The sequence below is a fragment of the Typopeltis vanoorti genome, chromosome 9 (genome assembly GCF_054136105.1).
Source record: "Typopeltis vanoorti isolate ZY-2024b chromosome 9, IOZ_Tvanoo_1.0, whole genome shotgun sequence".
Lineage (NCBI taxonomy): Eukaryota > Metazoa > Arthropoda > Arachnida > Uropygi > Thelyphonidae > Typopeltis > Typopeltis vanoorti.
This window is the reverse complement of record NC_143557.1, coordinates 23,359,237-23,381,346: the sequence shown is the minus strand read 5'-3', so window position 1 is coordinate 23,381,346 and position 22,110 is coordinate 23,359,237. Positions and strand designations below refer to the sequence as shown.

The following is a 22,110-nucleotide window of genomic DNA, read 5'->3' as shown; positions in this document are numbered from 1 at the left end:
TTTGAATCTGTGTGGTGTGAAGGTGAAATTAACAAGCTAGTATATCTCATAGGATGCTGTTATAGGCCAAGGAATATAAAGAATACTGATTGTGAAATGTTTAAACAAATAGTTGTATGTAAAAGGACAGGAAGGTGAAAAGAGAGGGGGGGGGAAGTACTAATAATCGTTGCATAGGAATCGTGTCCACAAAGCGTTTGCAAATCTTGAATCTGTGTGATGTGAAGTTGAAATTAACAAGCTAGTATATCTTATAGGATGCTGTTATAGGCCAAGGAATGTAAAGAACGTTGGGGAAAAAGGAGAGAGAGTTTGTTGAATTTCGTAGAGATAACTATCTTAAGCTGCATGTGATTGAAGCAACTAGAGGCTTAAGTGCTTTGGATTGGGTGATAACCTCACAAGATGTAGTTATTAATGAAATAACAACACTGTCACTGTTTGGTGAAAGTGATCATCAGGTACTTTTTTGGGAAGTGGTGAAACACAAAAAGGCTATTGCCAAAACTAAATATATGTGGAAGTATAATGTGGGTGATTATGGGAGGCTTTGTAATCAACCAGCATCAATATGTTGAGTAGATGAGTTGTGCAGAAAAGATGTATAACTGCATAACAGAGTTAAGTAACTAAACTGAATAAAAGTGAAATGGATGAATAGTGAAATCAAGCGAGCTGTTTTGGAAAAGAAAATGTTATGGAGAAGGAATAAATAGCAAAAAAAAGACTTACTGGTGATCAGATACATGAAGAGTATGAAGTACAGGCTAGCAAAGTGATGAGCATGATAAAGAAAAAAAAAGTTACAGTATGAGAGGAGATTGTCTAGTCAAGCCAGGTTAATTCAAGGGAATTCTTCTGCAATGTGCTAAAGCAAGAGAAAATATTATAGCAGGTTAACAATGATGAATAGTCATGGCAGCAGAGTGACCACTGTAAAGCATATAGTAAAATTATTGAATGAGCATTTTATCATTGTATATCATACTGGTATAAATGATGCTGTTCAGTACATTGAAGGCAGATAAGTATTAGGAGAACTGGAAGTAAAAAAAAAAAAAAAAAAATCAGTTGTTAATTGCATTAGATGTTAATAAGGCTGAAAATGGATGTCACTGTCATGTGTTCTTAAGGAATGTGCACAACAGTTAGCTATGCCCTTTACCTGGTTATTTAATAAGTCTTGTAGTAACATTTCTAAGGAGTGGAAAGAAGGCAAAATAGTACCATCCAACAAGCATGGTTCTAGGAGAGAAGTTTCTAATTACAGACTATTTGGCATAACTGCAGTTGCAGTCAAAGTGTTGAAGAAATTGGTTAGAAAGAGAATACAAAATTTGGTTGAAGGACATAGCATTCTTTATAATGGTCAGCATATATTTGTAAAGAACAGGTCTTGTTTTAGCAATTTACTTGCATTTTATGATAGGGTAACAAGTTTTAGATAAGGGAGAATCATATACAGTGATATTCATGGATTTGGCAATTGCATTTGATAAATTACCAGTTGATAAGTTAGTGTACAAGCTGTAGAGGATGGGAATGGATAGTATATTGGTTAGATGGATTGAAGTTTGGCTCTCTGAACAATACGAGCAAGTAGTGTATGATGGAGCATTGTCTAAAAAAAGAATGGTAACCAGTGGCATACTCTAGGGTTCTGCCCTTGGGGAGGGGCCTGCTGTTTAACTTGTTTGTAAATTATATATTATGTGGACTGACTGCATATCTTCAGTTGTTTACTGATTTGTTGGGGAGAATTAGAAGTAACACTGCTGATGTTAATTAACTTTAGGAACAGACTTTTGACTTGGACAAAGGAGTGGGGATTAGTTATAATACACTTGGTGTATTAAAAAAAGTATACACTTGGTGGGGAAACTTTAAAGGAAGTAGAGGAAATGAGAGAGAGAGATCTGGGAGTGGTGATGGACAAGAACCTGAGATTCAGGGGCCACACTGTACAAATTTTGAAGATGTCACATCAGATAATGGCAATGATGCAGAGGACACTGACATGCAGAAATAAAGCAGTCGTGATGCCATTGTATAAGGCCATGATCGGCTCTCGTATGGATTATTGTGCACAGAATTGGTTGCTAGGTTTTCATGGTGATGAGGATATGCTAGAAAGGTTCCAGAGAAGATTCACAAATACGGTCTGTGCTTTGGAACGTGTAGTAAGAGGAAAGATTGAGAGAATGTAAATTGCAAGGATTCATGAATAGTAGGAAAATGGAAGGGGGGGGGGTTGATTGAGACAAATAAGCTAATCAGGGGTTGTTATCAGGTTGACATGGAAGAGATTTTTCATAGAATGAGAGAGGGAGGTATGAACAAGAAGCTGTCACTGGAAACTGTATAAGGAGGGTGTAAGCAGAGCAGTGAAGAGAATGTTCTTTGCATGGAGAGTGGTTGGAATGCATTGCCTGAGTGAGAATGTTCTTTGCATGGAGAGTGGTTGGAATGCATTGCCTGAGTGTTGTGAACAGATTGAATGAGGTTTAAGGCATGGTTAGATGAGCATTGTGTGCAACTGCATGTACTTACACGCAAGTACATGCAGGTATATCAGGCATCGTGTGTGTGTTAATAATATTTAACAATTTAAAATCAAATTTCTTAATATATTTTTATTTTGTTATTTAAGGTGAATTTGTTAATAGGTGAAGTTTTTTTTTATGCTGCATTCTTTTTAAAATAAATATTCCTTGTAAATTAAATGATTGTTATTAACATGTTCGCTGCCAACTACGAATATACTCGTAGTTCGTATATGAGCTTCACAAGCCAACTACGAGTATACTCTTATGTCGATTTACCGACCTCTTATATCAAACAAGAGTTAACCCTTAATATATTTACCTTAATTTGGACCCTTGGATTCTGAATAAAGCGGAGAACATGTCTGCGGGCTTGGCAGAAGGGAAATAATTTCAACTAAAATATTGTATATTATATGTGTGCCTCAGAAGCCAACTACGAATATACTCATATGTTGATTACCAACCTCCTATGCCAAGCGCGAGATAATCCGTAGTATAACACGTAATTTGTAAATCAATTTAAAACTAATAAAATCAGTAAAAATAAAAGCCAATCAATAAAATAAAAAACAATTTATTCAAATTAAGAATGGTACATTTTAAAACAATTTTCCATGCACAATGGTGATTTATCCTGGCAAACAGGACAATAATAATGTGTTTCGCGTGTTCGTTTGTTTCGTGTACACACACGGCATGGCTTTGTCGGGCGATTCTTTTTTTCTCTTGGTGGTAAAATTTCCAAATAATGAAAATCCCCATTCCTCCTGATATTCTCTGATGTTGTAAGCTCATCCATTCCAACAAAAACTGAGATAAATTGATCTCTAAATTTTAACGCAGTCATTGCATTTCCAGAAATCGTGTTATAAAATTTATGCGCATTTTGAATGTATACCTCAAAAATGCGTATTGCCAATTTCTTTGGCCATCTAATTGTCTTTCGTAAGGTGGAATAGTAAGAAAGCATTTGATCAGAAAGATTGATGCCTGACATCCCCAAATTATAATCCCTAATGATGTTTGGTTTTAACTGAAATTTACCATTCCGATTTTGCGTTTCAATCATTTCACATTTGTGCATATTTGAAATGGAAAGAACTTCCCTCTTATCCTTCCATTTGTTGACTACAACAGGACCTCTTCTTTGCCAGACAAATTCCCCTTTCTTTAGTTTCTTCTGAATAACATCTGGTGGATTGTTTTCCAATTAATTATCAGCATTCCAAACACGTACAATTTTCTGTCAGTAAGTGATTCCGTCAGAGCTACAGAATTATAAAAATTGTCCATATGCAATACGTAACCCCTGTCTAAACATTCTTCCATCAAGTGGTATATAATATCATGTGTGTGACCCATTTTCGCTAAAGAGGATTCTGATTTTCCTGTATAAATTTTTATTTTTATCACCAAGCCATTCAATTCGCATAGTTCATAGAATTTCACGGCACATTTATGTTTTTTGTTTTTTATGTATTGCCGAAACCAGTCTATCATGCCACAACACCATTGAATCATCAATACAAGATTACTCGTAGTTGGCATATGAAACAAAATTCTGTCTGATAAGCCAGCTACGAGATTATTCGTAGTGACCTTGAAGACGCAAAAAGGGCTTGGCATGCAGGAACAACTATGCCTGAGGAGCGTGGCAGCGAACGTGTTAAATTTAAGAAAAGGAAAATGTTTGTATTTTCATTTGGTTATGTTGTTATCTGCTGAAAAAAAAAAAAGAAAAAATCAAGAGGATTTGAATAAACTGGACAGATAGGCAAATGAATAGCGGTTCCAGTTTAATTTAGCTAAATGTAGTCTTGAAGTTTGGAATACATCAATGGCAAGCTGTATACTCTGTTGGAACAACTGCAGTGGAGGAAGTGGGAAAGGCAAGGGATCTTTTTAGGGTGATGATTAATAGAAACATGAAATAAACTCTAAATTAATTTTGCAAAAATGGTGAAAGTATCCCAGAGGATTGGTGAAATAATGAGGACTATAAAAGAGTTGTCATTCCATTGTATAAAATCCTTATTCGACCATACCTGCTCAATTTGGTACCCAGGATTTGAAAGGGATAAATTAACTGTGGAAAGGGTACAGAGGCAGATTACAAAGATGATACGAGAACTGCACAATATTAGTTATGAGAACAGACTGAGAGAATGTGGACTGCAAAGTTTGGTAGATAAAAAGAAAGGTGATATGATTGTGACATTTAAACTAGAGAGGTAGTTACAGGGCTGACAATGGGGAGTTCTTTCGTTTAGTGGAACAGGGGAAAGGAGCAAGGACAACGAATCATCTCTGGAAGATGCAAAAGGAAGCTGAGAGCAAGAGGTTGAGGAGTGGTTTCTTTGCATGGAGGGTGATTGAATTATGGAATACAATGCCTGATAGTGGTGAGTCTAGTGACTCCATACTTAGATAACTTACATAATAAACAAAAGGTTAATTAATAAATGTTTTCTTTTCTTTCATTTTAGCATTCTTGCTCAATTTAGTTCAACAGTTTTAAATATGATTTAACATTACCTTCTCTGATGCTGTAGCAAGTTTATATCCACTACTGTTGAAAGTCATAGCTGCTAGACGACTCTCATGTGCAGCAATCATTATCTTTTCATTCTGTAATATTTAAAATAAAAGAATAAAAACTTAGTTCAGTATTTACAATACAATGTGTGTGTGTGTGTGTGGGTGGGTGGGTGTGTGTGCGTGCATGTGTGTGTGAAGAGAGAGTAAGAGAGATTTCTTTTTTTTAATATGACTCCCACCAATGAAATGTTGTAAACCTACAGTACATTAGCACCATAAGCAGATGCAAATTCACTGGAATTTCACTGCACATTTCGAGAGAATTTCATATGGAACTGGGAACTCCAGTGATCTGCCAGATGCAAGGCTAGGCACCAGAACTGCCAACATATGTTCATAATGAATGCTGATAATTCTGTGTTACACTGTTATTGTATATCACTATCATTCTCCCACCTTGACCAGTGAAGAGTGGAGCTGTTTTGCAAGGGAGAGTTAGCAGTGCATGGGAGGCTACCAAAGAAATATTTATCAAAAGTAATGGCAAATAGCATTCCTCAAGTGAAAAAGATAATAAAACAGTTTGGTGTAAAGTCGATGACTATCAAAATCAAACAGGAACCACAACTGAAAAAGAGGCAAAGGGAAAAGTATAACAATAGGATGTTACTTGACTAGAGGACCTCTAATCAAGTAACATCCTAGTATAGTATGGAATACAAAAATGGAACATGAGGCCAGATTAGCTCTACAGTTAAAGGAATTATTTTGTGTTTTATAAACATAATTGTGAACAAAGACCTTATTATATGGAAAAGAAGGTCAAGTGACAAGTACATATGATACAGTATAGCAGTTTAATAATCAGTTTACTGGGACATTTCATACTGGAAAACCAGGTTTTATTTCTGGGTGAATAGATGGGATTGAAGGCTTAGAGGAGCATGAGGAGAATGTGTTTCAAATACTAAGTTCTCAAGAATAAGGCAATAGGACTGTATGGAATTTCACTGCATGTTTTGAGAGAATTTCATATGGAACTGAGAACTCCATTGATCTACCAGATGAAAGGCTAAGCACCAGAATTGCCAGCATACGTTCACAATGAATGCCTGATAATTCTGTGTTACACTGTTACTGTATATCACTATCATTCCCCCACCTTGATCAGTAGGGCAGTTTTTACTCTTTTTCCTCTCTTTTGAGATCTTCCCTTTAACAAGTATTGAACATGTATGGTTCACAAAGTTAACCAATAGAATATAATTAGGAGTGACTTCTCTTAAACAATATTCTTAAATTAAAATGCAAGATCTTAGAAAACAGGAATAAACAGAAATTGATATTTACTGAAATTGTAAAATAAAGTGAGAGTTGTGGTAAAAAGAATTGAGACAAATTTTATTATCATTATACGGGCACCTCCATGGAGTCAAAACACTCATCACGGGAGACCCAATTGATCCACATAATCTATCATGCCTCTCCTTGAACCCATTAGCAGACAAAGCACTCACAGCTGACTCTAGCAACCCATTCCACTTGTTCACTACTCTCCAAGCTCTAGTCAAGTGCTGAAATATTTCCCCCTGCATCTATCCTATAAAACCCTTTAAGCAACTTATATGTTTCTATCATATCCTCTCTTTTTCTCCTATCGACCAACTTCTGCAATCCATACACCTTCAATCTATCCCCATAGGGAATATTCTACAGGCCACTCACCTTGGTCACTTGTCTCTGAATCCTCTCCATGGCTTCCTCATCCCCAAGAAACCCAAGGGACCAGACTTGTGCACAGTAATCCAGATGTGAGCATATCAAGGCCTTATTAACAGGAATAACAACTTCTTTATCTCTACTTATTAATGGATTCTTCAATAGCCAAGTAATCTAACCTTAGCAATATGTCCTCTAAACTTAGGGAATATTCCACAGACCACTCACCATCATGGTCACTTGCCTCTGAATCCTCTCCACCATTTCCTCATCCCCAAGAAATCCAGGGGACCAGACTTCAGCACAGTAATCCAGATGTCGGCGTATCAATGCCTTATAAAGTGGAATGACAACTTCCTTATCTCTACTTGTTAATGGGTTCTTCAATAGCCAAGTTATCTTATGGGCAACCTTAGCAATATGTTTTCTAAACTTTAACTCTGTCTACCACCACCCTTAAATCTATAGCTTCATCTATTTCCAGGAGTACAGTGCCATCAATGTGATACATGGCTTGTAATCTATTTATCCCAAAATGCATAACTTGACATTTCTTGAGATTAAACTGACACCCATTATGAGAGCCTGTTGAAATTGTCCTGCAAGCTCTCCACATTGCCTTGATTAACTATTACTCTACCTAATTTCGCATCATCAGCAAACAACTGAATATTTTCTTTCAGGTTATTTCCTATATCATTAATGTACAAATTAAACAACAATGGTCCCAACACTGAACCTATTTACCACCACTAGTCACATGTTCTCACCTCAATTCTTCCCCTCCATATACCACTTTTTGATATCTGTCCAGCAGCCACCCTCCTAACCAGTGTCATATCCATCCCCATTTATTCTAATTTGCATAACAGAGTTTCCAATTGGTATTCTGTCAAATGCCTTTGCAAAATCCAGCAAATTCATCATATAGCCATTTCCTTTACCCAACTCAGCTGTTACTCTATTATAAAAAGTTAGTAAATTACTAAGGCATGACTGATCCTTCACAAAGTCATGAGGACCAACACACAGTGTCATATTTTTATCTACCCATTCTTGAATTCTCTTTCCAATTTTTCTAGTACTTTTACCACCATGCCTGAGACACTGATTGGTCTATAATTAGCTGCTGGAGTCTTATAATTTCCCTTATGAAAGGGATTACTGTGCTTTCTTTCCACTCCCTTGAAACTTTACCAGAGTGGCGATTTAAATTAAACAGCCTAGTCAAAGGCATTGCTAGTTCTCTTGCACATTCTCACAAAACCCCAGCTGATATCCCATCTAATCCCACAGCTGTATTTACATTAGGATTCTGCAATATCATAAGGACCTTCACTTCATCCACCTCTGTTCCCACATTAGTGTCTGTTACATAGGTTAAAGCAGTAACCTCACTAGGAAGATATATACTTGCAAAGTGGTTACTCAGTAACTCAATTATTTTATCCACTTCTGTCTCTTCATGACCATCATCACTCATCAAGGTTAATCTTCCATAGTCATTCCTCCTCTTACTTGTCAAAAAATGTAAGAACTCTTTGGGATTTCCTTTGGCTTGCTCGGCTAGATTCTTTTCATAATCTGATTTTGCTTTCCTTGACATGCTGGTCACCTTTCTCTTCATATACCCTCCACAGCATTTTCTTCTTCTGCAGCTTGTGCTTAATCATAAATCTAACTCCTACTCAATTAATCCTCCTTATCCTATTATAAAATTTAATACTGCTTCCTTTATATGATTCTTATCCTGCAGTGTTTTATGCCACAGTACAGATTTAAGCTTCTTCCTAAGCATGTCAAAATCACCTGCCTTGTAGTTCCACGAATACGCCTTCTTGATAGAAAATTCCTCATGTTTCACAATCTCCCAAGTTAAGAATGCATGGTCACTTTCACCAGTTGGAGGCAATATTGTTACCTTGGTCATAGATAGTTTTTCTGATCCTAGTCCCCTAGTCCTCTCCATCACACACTGCCGTAAGTGATCATCTCTCATCAGGTATATAAATTCTATTTCTTTCCTTTCATGTGATCTTTCTGCCTTCCCATCTATATCTCCATAGTTCAAGTCCCCCCCCCCCATAATAATCACTCGACCTGTACTCGTACTAATTTGGCAATGCATATCTTCCAGATCATCTGTGGAACTCCCTGGATATTTTGTCTTACTAGGCCTTAATCTAACACCAGATTGCTTCAAATGACTAGCCACCCTCCTGCCTATCTCCTATTCCTTTTGGGTGCAATTCATCTGCTATCATCAGTACTCCCCCCCCCCCATCCTATGTTCTCTCTTCCCTGAATATACTAAACCCTTCACATTCAATCTCTGTAACAACATCACCTGCTATTAGCCAAGTCTCACTAATACCTATAACTTTTGGCAGTTGCACTAATCAATGCCAACCCCCCCCCTTGTTCCTAATACTTCTGGAATTAGTATATAGAAACTACTGCATCCCTTTAGTCCCCCACTCACCTTTACTTTTTAAATTGACTACTCTATTCAATATTTTTTGCTTGAGAGACTAGATTCCTCACTTGGTCCTTCTCAGATTCACTCACTCACTTCATGGATGCCTTCACAAAACACATTTGCTTCCACCCTAATTGCTCAAGTTTTCCTGAATTTGCACTTCAGCATGCTCGGTGATCATAGCTCTCTCTCCAGACACCTAACATCAAAACCATTTAGATGCATTCCATCAGCATTGTACAAAACCTTCTTTCTGTCAAACAGAGACCACAAATCCTACATAATTCCTTTTGCACAATCTATATATATAGACTCATTGGGAACAATTTCTGTTTCCTTAGTTCACTTCTATCATAGCATGGTAGGAGACTTACAATCTTCACCTTCTTGTTCTTCAATTTTGTCTCTTCTAACAACTCCTTTGCATCCTCTCATAAAATACTTCTCATCTCTCAAATCATTTGTACCAACCAAGACCATCATTTCCTTCGACTTATCTTTTTGCATCCGGATAGCATGGCTAATATCATGAATTTTTACACATGGAAAACAGGATTTTGTCATACTTTTGTTAAGTACTTCCCTGATCATTCAGTCTCCATACAGAATTTTCTCCTTAACTTGTTTTTCTTGTTTGTTCGGTCGGTCTTTATTATTCATTTAGATCACCTGCTTAACTATTGCCACTTCTGTAATTTTTCAATTTCATGCTTTGGCCTATGAAGGATAGCATTTAAGCATGCTATTTCATTATGAATATCCATTTCATTCTCATCTATTTCCACTTCTGCACATTTCATATTAATAACATCACTTTCCATCTTATCGTCAGTATTTGTTGTGTTCTCGTCACCTAACAGACACTCAATTTTAAAATACTTAATACATTCTCTCTCTCTCTCTCTCCAGTTTCAATTTCTTTCCATATATTCTTTAATTTTCTTGACAAATACATTTCACATACACTGCACTGAATAATATCTCACAATTTAGTAAAATAAACAAAACATATACATGTATATAAAAAGATTTGCAGATAAAATTAAGAAATGTATATCTGAAACTTACTCATGCACTTTCCATCTTATCGTCAGTATTTGTTGTGTTCTTGTCACCTAACAGACACTCAATTTTAAATTACTTAATACATACTCTCTCTCCAGTTTCAATTTCTTTCCATATATTCTTTAATTTTCTTGACAAATACATTTCACATACACTGCACTGAATAATATCTCATAATTTAGTAAAATAAACAGAACATATACATGTATATAAAAAGGTTTGCAGATAAAATTAAGAAATGTATATCTGAAACTTACTCATGCACTAAATTCACAATTTCAAACTTACAAATAACTTAACATTAGAGCCTTCAATAAATACATCTGTATCCTCATAGGACCATAATCTGTTGCCACAAGATACATATAAGGAAACAATGCAGAGCTACTCTTGCAATAACTCTTGAAGAAAAACAGATTTATCTTGTATGGTAATATTTCCTTTCTTAGGAGAAAAGAAATACACATATATCTTAAGTAATCACTCTGGCAGATATACCTGAAGTATTTAACGAACACTTTGCAATTTACTTTATGCTTATGAGTGTGATATTATGCAAAGTTTAAGTGAGAATAGAATGGTGAAGAAGCTAGTACTGAGTAAGCAGGCAGAATACAGGGAATTAAATATATTTAATTGTAATGAATTGCAGTTGGACTTGATGATACTATGTGTTTTAACACATAGTATCACCAGTGCCATGAGGTTGTTAGTATTTTCTCTTCAAAAGTATATCATTGTTGGTACATTTTTCAATTTTTCACAGTAACTATGAGCTTGTAGCATAAAAAAGTATTCAGGGGTTGTGTGATTATATTCCTGGTTGAAAAATTCTAGTCCCGAGTGAATATGAGTAATGCGACTAGCATACTCAGCACTAAAAATATATTACGAGATAACTTGTAGTTTGCATCCTGATGTAGATGACCAACTACAAGTTATCTCACAGTTGTAAGTTAAAGGGCTATTCCAGAAATGACAGCATTCTCATAATTGTTAAGCAAGAGATTTGTGTTCAACACTTCATTCAAATAGAGTACAACCATACCTTAAAATGTTTCACTACATGACAATCAGCTAAACAATGATTTTTAATTACAACTAATGCCTATTTATAGAATGCTGCATTCACTAATAGAAAAAAATTTTAACAACACGGCACTGTCATGAATCAATCAACACACAGTTTTGGTGAATTAAGTTTATTCACAACATCATTGTTAGCTGCAGCTCTCTGTGCTTCACTGTGAATTATAAACTTTTATAACTGTCATTTTATTTTACTGTTGATAATAATGGAAGATAAATATCAAAATAAGGGTACTGTTGTTTCCAGTGAAAATAAAAGATGTATAAACCTTTTACATTAAATACTAAGGTTAATATTATTAAATTTAGTCACAATTTAGTGATGAGACATATTTTAGACCAATATGCCTGTGATAGAGAAATATATATACAGAAAAATTAAAAGAAAAGACATACCATTCACAATTCTAAATTTTTCATTTTCATAACTAACATAAACAAATGGATTATTTATTTAAATAAACATATCAGTTTCAAACATATATGACTGCTTAAAAAATATATATATATATATGTGTGTGTGTGTGTGTGCCTACTTAAAAAAAAATTATCACATGCTGACTTACTTGCCAGGAATTTGAGTTATGCTTTCCACTAATCTCCACAATTCTAGTAAAAATAGAACTGTGGAGATTTGGTTGGCTATTAATAGTTTGCTATAGTGAATTTATAATAGTATTTGCAATAATGAGAGTCAAGCGTAGATATATATATATATATATATATATATATATATATATATATTTTTTTTTTTTTTTTTTAAGTGAATCCCTTGTAACAACTGTACATAAATTATAATCCTACAATTATTATTATCAAGAGTGACTCTAAGGAGTCCTGAGACTCATTGAAGAAGGCCTTAAACATCATTCAAGAACAACCGCATTTACTCAAATATAACTCTCACTTTTTTTCCCCAAAATTAAAGCTAAAAAATCATGGTGTGAGATATATGTGGGGATTTTCAGAAACTAATGTTTTCAAGAATGAACAAAGATGGGCTGACAATTTGGGATTAGCCAACCAAATTGTATTCTTATTGGCTTAAACCAAAATACAAAATGATGGTACAACATGACAGAATTCCATGCCGGCTTGGGAGTTGCCTGGTTAAACACGGCTCCTGCTGTTTTTGCCAGGGAACCAGGGCGAACAGCGAAAATTCAGCTACTGAAACAAATCTGAAAGCACACCCCAACTCAACATCACCAGAGTTAAAGATCAGTACTATCAACATAAGCCTGAATGGCAAAGAAATGGAGCTAGCTGATCAATTAGATAAGTACCAGATCGACATAATAGGGCTGACTGAAACAAAAAAGACAAAAACTGGTGAGATCTTTCTGAGCAATAAATACAAAATGTTATATTCAGGAAATGACAATTAAGGAAAAGAAGGAGTAGCCATAGTATTCAACACAAAATACGAGGCTAATCTTCTTGAATGGCAGGCAGTCTCAAGTAGAGTAATGTGGGCAAATATCAGAATGGGGAATTGGACAATGAGACTTATTTGTGCCTATGGTCCCACAGAAGGTTCTACAAAAGTAGAAGTGGAAGAATTTTTTGAGGCTTTAGAAAAAGCAACTGACACAATGAAAAAGGAAAAGTTGGTCCTTGTTGGGGATCTAAATAGCAGAGTAGGAAATGATTGCGAGACATGCAAAAAATATTTTCGGAAAATTTGGAGAAAAGAGCAAAGCTAATAATAATGGCAAATACCTGTTGTATTTCTGCTCAGGATGTGTACTGGTTATTACTAATACCATGTTCCAACATAAAAATGTGCACAAATTTAGGTGGATTGATACAGTAAAAAGTGCCTTAGAAGACAGATATATAAGACCAGATAATATTGGAGTCTTGCTATTTAACAGACTGATTTGGAGGAAAATTGTAGATAGGAAGTTAGCAATGATGTAAATTTTTCATGTAGTACTATCATATCCTGTACACCCTTTGAGGGTATATATCAGGAATTTGATGATGATGATGATGATGATGATGATATATAAACGCTATATTCAACTATACTAAGTAGCGAAAACTTATCTTCTCTTCCACCGCAAATGCCTGACTGTAACCTCACCTTTTCGGTAACCCAAAATAACACTATATATAACAACGAAACTCCAAAAGCAGAACCACTAAAGAACACTAGTGTTACTGAGAAAAAATGTAGCACAATTCGCAAAAGAATTCACACTATACACCGTTTAAAAAAAACCTTTTTTTTACCACAGCTCAAATCCACTGCCACGTGCTTCAGCGACCCCTAGCACCACTCTTATTCCATTTTCACCTGTAGCTTTTCTATTTTTTAGTTTTTCTATATTTTCTTTAGATCATTTAACTGTATTGGTTCTTCATTTGTTTCTTGACTTCTTACTTGTTTTATTTCAATTTGATTATTACTGTTTAGAAGCTGGGTGTAGTGATTGGTCCATTATTATTATTATGGGTGATTTTAATTATGGCAGTATGGATTGGAACAGCAAACATAAAGAGGCATCAATCATTCCAATCTATACTACCATAATTAAAATCCCCTTCCCTTGTTGACTAACTCAAATTGCTTATACATTTCTTCATTACCTTCTTTCACATTCCCTAGCCTACAGTAACATTCAACGAAATATCTCTTGTCAACCTCCACCTCACATCATACTGCCTCAAAACCATTGCTACTATTTCCCTCTTTCATATCTACATTATGTGAACATAATTCCCCTGCTATGATCAGCATCATACAGCCTCCCTTCTTATCCTTTCCATTCTTGAAAAAAAAGCATTGCATCCTTCCATTTCTATTCCCATCAGGATACCATCTTCATTTAACCATGTTTCACTTATTCCAACAATTTCTGGGCGAATAAGCTCAATCAGTAATATAATTTCATGTCCCTTATTTTTGATACTTCTAGCATTTGTAAATAAACAGAAGTTCACATTTAGGTCTATAACTAGTCCTCCTACCCAAGCCACTTGTTGGTTGTGATTTCCTGCCATACCTATCCTTGTCACCACTTACCCCATACACTTGGTCGCAATTATCCCACTCACATCCCGATCCTTTCTGTTCCTATGCTGATGGCTTCCTCCCCACCTGGGCCCCTCTCTGTTTCCTTCTTGCATTCCAATTTTCTCTTCATCTCTCACACCACTACTATTCCCACTGCTGAGCACTTCAGCCTATTCTGTACTACCACTCAACATTGGTCTGTGAAACTTTTGTTTATTTAACATGTGTGTGTGTGGGCGTGAACGCACACATATGCTTTTCTTTTCTCCTAAAGAGCGAGCTGACTGAAGAGATAGTGCAATACCAGGAAACTTGAAGTAATAAGTAGATCAAGCTCCACACACTTTGCTGCCTTGCAAAAATCAAATTAATATCTTGGACCCAAATCATATTTTAAGCTGATAAGAATGGATTTCCTTATTGGCTTTTCATATCAGATATTTAAGCTTAATATCTGATACAGACCCTTCAAGTTCCAAAATATTGAAATGTTTTTTGAAAGGTGACAAAATATTTGAGCTTGCTCCACCTTTACTAAGAGTTTCCCTGGTATTGTACTACCTCACTACGCTTTGAGTCTCACTTCTCAGTCTTTTCATTGAAGATCAAGGCAGGGAGGAAGAGAGAGAGAGAGAGAGTGTGCATGCGCAGGGGCAGCTCATGCATAGGCACTGTGGAACTGCAGCACTCCCAATTTTTCTCAATATATAAATATATTTATTAATATTTGCTTGTAATATTTAATTTTATCATCAACAATCCTATACAATTCTCTTATTTTGTATAAAAAATAATAAAAATCCATCTTGTAGCACATGGGAGGGCGAAGGACGCTAGCAGTACTGAGTTTACCACAGTGTCATATTGCTACGCGCGCAAGCATATGCATGTCATAGTGAGATGCGAGCTATTAGCGTAATGCGGTACAGTTTCACTGTTGTTTATATGCAGTTTGCACGTAGTAGAGTGTTCGTAGTGCTTATCATGTTTACTCCATCTCTTTAAATATTTGGACATTACAATTAAAGGATTTTTTGGACATTAATTGTAATGTCCAAAAATTGTAAATTCATTCCTTTAATTACAATTAAAGGAATGGATTTTATTTCAGTAATTTTGAATTATACTAAGCTGTATAATTTATTATTATTATTATCCCAAGACCTCTTAGAGTCAAAGACTCATCTGGGAGGTCCCCTCATCACACACACCTCATCATACCATGTCTTAAACACACTCAAACTCCTTGCAGACATCACACTCTCAGGCAAGGCATTCCAATCATTCACAACTCTGCACGATAAAAACCTGCCTCTCACTCCCCTACTCACACCCTCTTTATACAGTTTCCAGGGATGACCTCTGGTCCTCCCCTGATCTCCCACTATTCTCTGTAGAACTTCTCCACCATTGATCCTATAACAACCCCTTACCAACTTGTAGGTATCTATCATATCTCCTGTCCACCAGACTCTGCAAATTACATCTTCTCAATCTTTCCTCATACTCGACATTCCAGAGGTCAGAAACTACCTTAGTCAGTTGCCTTTGGACCCTTTCCAACATCTCTTCATCCTTCTGAAAACCCGGTGACCAAATCTGGGCACAATAGTCCATGTGTGGCCTAATCAAAGCCTTATACAACAGAACAAGAATCTCCCTACTTCTACACGTCAGTGTCCTCCGCATCATTCTCAGAAGCCCTTGTGTTGTCTTCACAATTTTGGTGATGTGTCCCCCTAAATTTTAGATCCTTATCCACTATCACCCCCAGATCTCTTATTTCCTCTACCTCCACCAATATATTCTCACCAAGCATAAATTCTGCATCCCATCGTTGTTTTCCAAATTTTAAAACCTTACATTTTGCAACATTGAACTCACATCCCCATTTCCATGCCCAATCACTCAATTTATTCAAGTCTTACTCATTTTATCAATACAATTTTATCGATAATAAACAATATTTTTTCATGAAACAAAACAAGAAGAATGTATTTTATTTTTAATATTTTGAATTATACCAAACTATAATTTTATCAATAATAAACAATATTTTTTCATGTTTCATTTTTTTTTAATTTTTACCATAATTTTGATATTTTATCCAAACACATATACACTGTACTTACAGTATGTATATTTTGAAAGTTGCAGCACCCCCACAATTTCAAGCCACGAGCCCCCACTGATCAAATGTACTTTTTATTATAGGCTGAAGTCAGAAAATTTGAACATCACTGCAATAGACTATATGAGAGAGTGGGGCAGGTGAGTGGAACTATTAGTTTATTATTATTATCATACCTCCACAGAGTCAAAAGATTCATCACAGGAGTTCCCACTGTCTCTCTCTCACACACACACACACACACACACACACACAGTTTATCATACCATATCTTATCAATGTATTCAAGTTCTGCATGATGTCAAATTCACAAGAATGGAATACCTTTATGAAATGCTCATTAAATACATCAACTATATCATCTTCATTGGTTATCATTCTACCATTTTCACTAATGAAAATGTCATCCTTCCATAATCATTCTTTCCTCTACTAGCCACATATCAAAAAACTCCCTGGGAATTTTTTTTTTAGTCTCATTAGATAACTGCTGCTTATACTGTACTTTTGATAACATTATCAATCAAGTCAAGTTCCTCACCTGCCCTTGGCACTCCTCTTGCAACTTGCTATTAGCACTCATCTCATGCCTTCCATAATACCATATTTCAGACTGCAAGACTCACCTCTTCATTCATCCATTTCACATCACTCCTGCTTATTTAATCTCTTGACTTTGGAGTACATTCTGATATTGCCTCTAACAGATAATTCTCAAGCAGGACCCAAGTAGCTCTGATATCCTCTCCATCCAGTTCCTCATAATACTGCAACATGGTAGCAGTATCATGGAATGAGGAATCTCCTAAGCTTTTTATACATAAAAAAAGTATCTCCTAAGTTTTTTATACATAATCACCAGCATTAAAGTTCCACATATAAACCCTTCTAACAGAAGTTCTCATATGGCTGGCCATCCTCCAATCACCACATGGGCACTATCATTAACTGGTGGTAGAACTGAAACCCCCATTTATAATAACCTCAGTTAATCATCTCATCATTCGATGAGATGATCAAATCCAAGACCCTGGATCCTAGTGTGCCTTCTGCTGCATACTGCCTAAGGTAGTTCTCTCTAAAACACCAGAAGTGCATTCTCTTTGCCCCCAGATTCCATCACTTTATTCCAATCTATATTACCATAATTGAAGTCACCAATAATAATCACTATTTTCTTGTTAACCAAGAAAATATAGTTATAGGCAATTTGCCTACACATTTTCTTCATACTACCCTTCACATCACAAAGTCTATAGCAAAACCCAAACTAAATATTTCATCTTGTTCACCTTTATCCTCACACCATACTGTCTCAAAACTGCTGAAACTATCCACCTTAGATAGACATAACTTCTCTGCTACCATCAACAGTGCTTCTCCCTTCTTGCCTGCCTGTCTTCAAGAAAAATATGATTTTTTCTTGAAGACATATTTTTCTATTCCCATCAAGATGTCATCCTCATCTAACCATGTCTTGCTTATTCTTCAATTTTGGGGTGAATAAATTATTAATGCAACAATTTTGTTCCCCTTATTTTGAATACTTCTGTCATTAGTAAACAAACAAATTATTTCTGGTTCTATAAGTCCTATCAACAACACTTCTCTGATGTGATTCTTCAATACTTTCCCTGGTATCGTCTATATTACCACCAATTCTACAACGCTCCTCAGATCCAAACACTCCCTGTCATCCTGGGTTATCTCAATCCTTTCTTGCCCACCCACACATTCACTTCTGAATTCAGCACTCACATTTTTCATGCAGTGTCACTCCATCTGCTTTAACTTCCCTAGATTCCCTGTCTGTATTACAATTCTGCCCTCTCATTTCCTTTATTTATCCATCACAAGTTTCCCTATCCTGCTTTCTTGCTCTTTCACATCACCTCATTCACTAAGTTCATTTTAGGTCTATGGTATGTGGGATATGAGGAGAGATTGAAGGAATGCAACTTGCAGAGCCTTGTGAACAGATGAGAGAGAACAGACATGATTGAGATGGATAAGTTTGTGAGGGGTTGTTATCAGATTAATGTGGAGATTTTTCACAGAGTAGGAGACAAAGACAGAACAAGAGGCCATCCCTCAAAGCTGTAAAAGTAGAATGTGAGCAAGGGAACAAAGAGCAAATTCTTTGCATGCAGAGTGGTTGGTGAGTGGAATGCATTATCTGAAATTGTGGTAAGTGAAGAAATTGTGAATGAATTGAAATCACGTTTCAATAATCTTTTTGCATGAGAGTGTGAGAACCTCCATGCACCGAGTCCTGTGACTTCAGTGAGGTGTTTTGATGTTAATAATAATAACAAACAATTCTGCTGTTAATAATATTCATTACTGTCCATAATCCATTTGAATTGGAAGGGACATTGCCAATTATATCTCTAAAGCATTTAATTAGGTTTGGCATACAAAGGCATATTAAATAAACAACCACCATATGACTGACTTTTTTTTGCATCAAAGTTGCTAGCTTTCTCTCTGATCACACACATTTAAATTTTACAATTAATTCTACACAAGACTGCATTTTTTTTTTTTCAATTTTTCTCATTCTTCTGTATATTAGTTACCTTTTCCATGACTACATATCCAATAAATATACTACTGGCGTAGTGTATGTTGAATAACTTCATGTAGGATTACCATAAAAAGCCAAAAGCTGAGGAGTGTTTAGTGGAAAAAAATAGTGAATGTGCATGTAATAGTTTGGTAAGCAAGATGAGATATAAATGGTCATTACAAATACATTTGTAATGACCATTTGTAGCTGAGCAACATTGTTGAAAATATCATATAAAATTTTACTTACCAAGTTTCCAGAATCAAATACTTGAACGTCACCTGATGAATTACTAGCTGGATATGCTAGATTACAATTATCAGCATTTGGAGAAAGTGCACATAATCCATTTGGATTGGACGGGACATTGCTAATTACATGAAGTATCTTCATATCATGGATGTCATGTATGTACAAACTTTCTTCCAGACATACCACTAAATGCTAAAAATTAATTTATTAGAAACTTAAAACATCATCTAATGTAACTTTCCAACCTGAAAGTAAAAAATACTTTTAAAATATGCTTAATGTAGTTATTTTTAAATATGATTTGAACACACACACACACACACACACACACACACACACACACACACACACACACACACACACACACAGCAGGTTTTTTCTGCTAGTAAGGTTTATACAGTGGCCTTTCCCATAAGGCACAACATTATACCCACCCAAAAGGATGCGTGCTTTGCACTATGGGATATTAAGGTGATTAATGTTGTTGGCTTGTTGGATTAAACAAAAATATAATTTCTCAGTATCTTTAATTTAAGGGTTATATATTGGTTATTCATGATGATATTACTTATGGATAATGTATATTAATCAGAATAACTTTTAATTAATATTTCCAATACTTCAGCAAAGTCAAATTGCTATCATCAAGGGAGCAAAGAACAAACTGATATGTGCATGCAGGCACTAAATAAGGTATTTTTCAGCCTTCAAATTCAGATCTAACTTTAAAACAACCTCCTAATTTAGGTGCTACTTTAAGCAATCTCCAAGATCCAAGTCCTCAATTCCTTAGACCAGTGATTCTTAACCAGGGGTCTGCAGCCCCCTAGGGAACCGTGGAAAATTTATAGAATATTTCTAGTGTTTAAAATTTTGAAACCTCTTAAATTATTAAAATTTTGAAACCTCTTATTTTTTATTCTTTATTTTACTTTACTTCAAACTTATATTGTTTTGTATTAGTAATCTGAATTATGCAGTTTAATTAAGTAGTTTCTTTTGTGGAGATGCCACAAGTCTTTCACTGCTGACAACACTGCGAGTCAATCTACATAATAATAACTGTGAAAATACAAATTTATCACCCACAAATGATGACATGCTACTCAAAATGACAAAGAATTTAAGTTTGGTCCAATTTTGGATAATATCAGGAGGGAATATCCGCACCTTTTTACAATTGCCATTCAAAATTTGTTGCCTTTTGTTTCTACATATTTGTGTGAAAAGAGATTTTCCACAATGGTAAATATTAAAACAAAAGAATGAAATCGACTTTAAATAGACTCCTGCATGCGAATAGCATTGAGTAACACAAATGAAGCAAGAATAGACAAATTAGTAGAGAGTGATCAACAACAGAGGTCTCATTAAAATACATTTAAGTAAAGTTGATTTCTGTTTTTTGATTTTTTTTTGTTATTATAATCAATAAGTGAAACCATTGTTTAAAAAAAAGTTTAATTATTATTATTATGTTACTACAAACTAGGTTAAGAACCACTGTCTTAGACAGCCCTTAACTAGTATTTACCGGCGTATAAGATGCACCGGCGAATAGGAGGCACCCCCTTTTTTGTACACATTTTTTAGGAAAAAAACTTTATCACTGAATATTATAATGAATTTATAGTATTTCAAATATAAAGTAATGAGTAGGTCTACTTTCAACAAATACCTAATCTAACTAGGAAAGAGTACCCACCTTTTAATCGTCAAAACCCAGAAATTCATCTCCAGAGCTAAATGAAGAGACACTTGAAACCTCTTCTAAATCAGAATCTGAGTGCTCATACAACAAATTGTCCTCTGTACCATCCAGTGCATTACTAATTCCACACTTCTTAAATGATTTAACCACTGTCTCAGTTTTCACAGCATCCCATGAAGCTTTGACCCACTCACAAACTTGTGAAATGCTAGGCTTCTTCCTGATGGCATAACCTCAAAATCTGAAGACTGCATCCAGCTGTTCCACTTCTCCTTCATATATCTCATAAATGGTTTATTAATACAGACATCTAAAGGTTGAAATTGACTAGTTAGACATCCTGGAATTACAGCTAACTGAGTTTTCAATTCCTTGAGTTTATTTGTAACATTGTCTGTTCTGTGAGAATGAAACTGATCCCATACTAGCATGGTAGGCTTCTTCAACAGTCCACCAGGGTGCCTAGACCAAATTTTATCTATCCATAACTTCATTCCTCCTCCATCCATCCATCCAGCCTTTTGCGCAAACATGTACAAACACTCCTTTAAGCAGTTTTTCTTTGGGTAGCGTCTTCCTTTTAAAAATCAATAGTGGCGGCCATTTTGTCCCATCAGCACAGCACAGCAGGATAAAATAACCATGTAGTGAGTTTTTTCGTGCCCCGAAGTTTTAATAGTAACACTTTTAGTGCCCTTGGAATCTACAGTTTTGTTTGAGAGCACATCAAAAGTCAGCAGAACCTCGTCCAGTTTCCTATTTGCGCAAGTTCAAAATTTTTTCGTTTCCTTGCGTTAATGACGAATCGATGAAATTCAATCATTTTTTCTTCATATTAGCTGGCATCTTTTGTGATATTTTTGTTTTAGTCTGCATACATAGCTGGTTTCTCTTCATGAATCTTGAAAACCATAATGTTGATTCAGTAAAGTTGGTGATCCCTCTGTTAGTGGCTATCGCTTTTGCTTGATGAATAATCATTTTTGTAG

General features: G+C 35.5%; 1 protein-coding gene across 1 annotated transcript in view; it reads right to left on the bottom strand.

The window, feature by feature from the left end:
• LOC150102924 (WD repeat domain phosphoinositide-interacting protein 2-like) overlaps window positions 1-22,110 on the bottom strand; it is a 335,111-nt gene that overhangs the window by 235,671 nt on the left and 77,330 nt on the right. The window contains exons 4-5 of the mRNA XM_090397385.1: window positions 19,408-19,602; window positions 5,082-5,174 (exon numbers count right to left, since the gene is read on the bottom strand). Coding sequence (XP_090253511.1) covers window positions 5,082-5,174; window positions 19,408-19,602 — 288 coding nt within the window. The remainder of the gene's footprint in view (window positions 1-5,081; window positions 5,175-19,407; window positions 19,603-22,110) is intronic.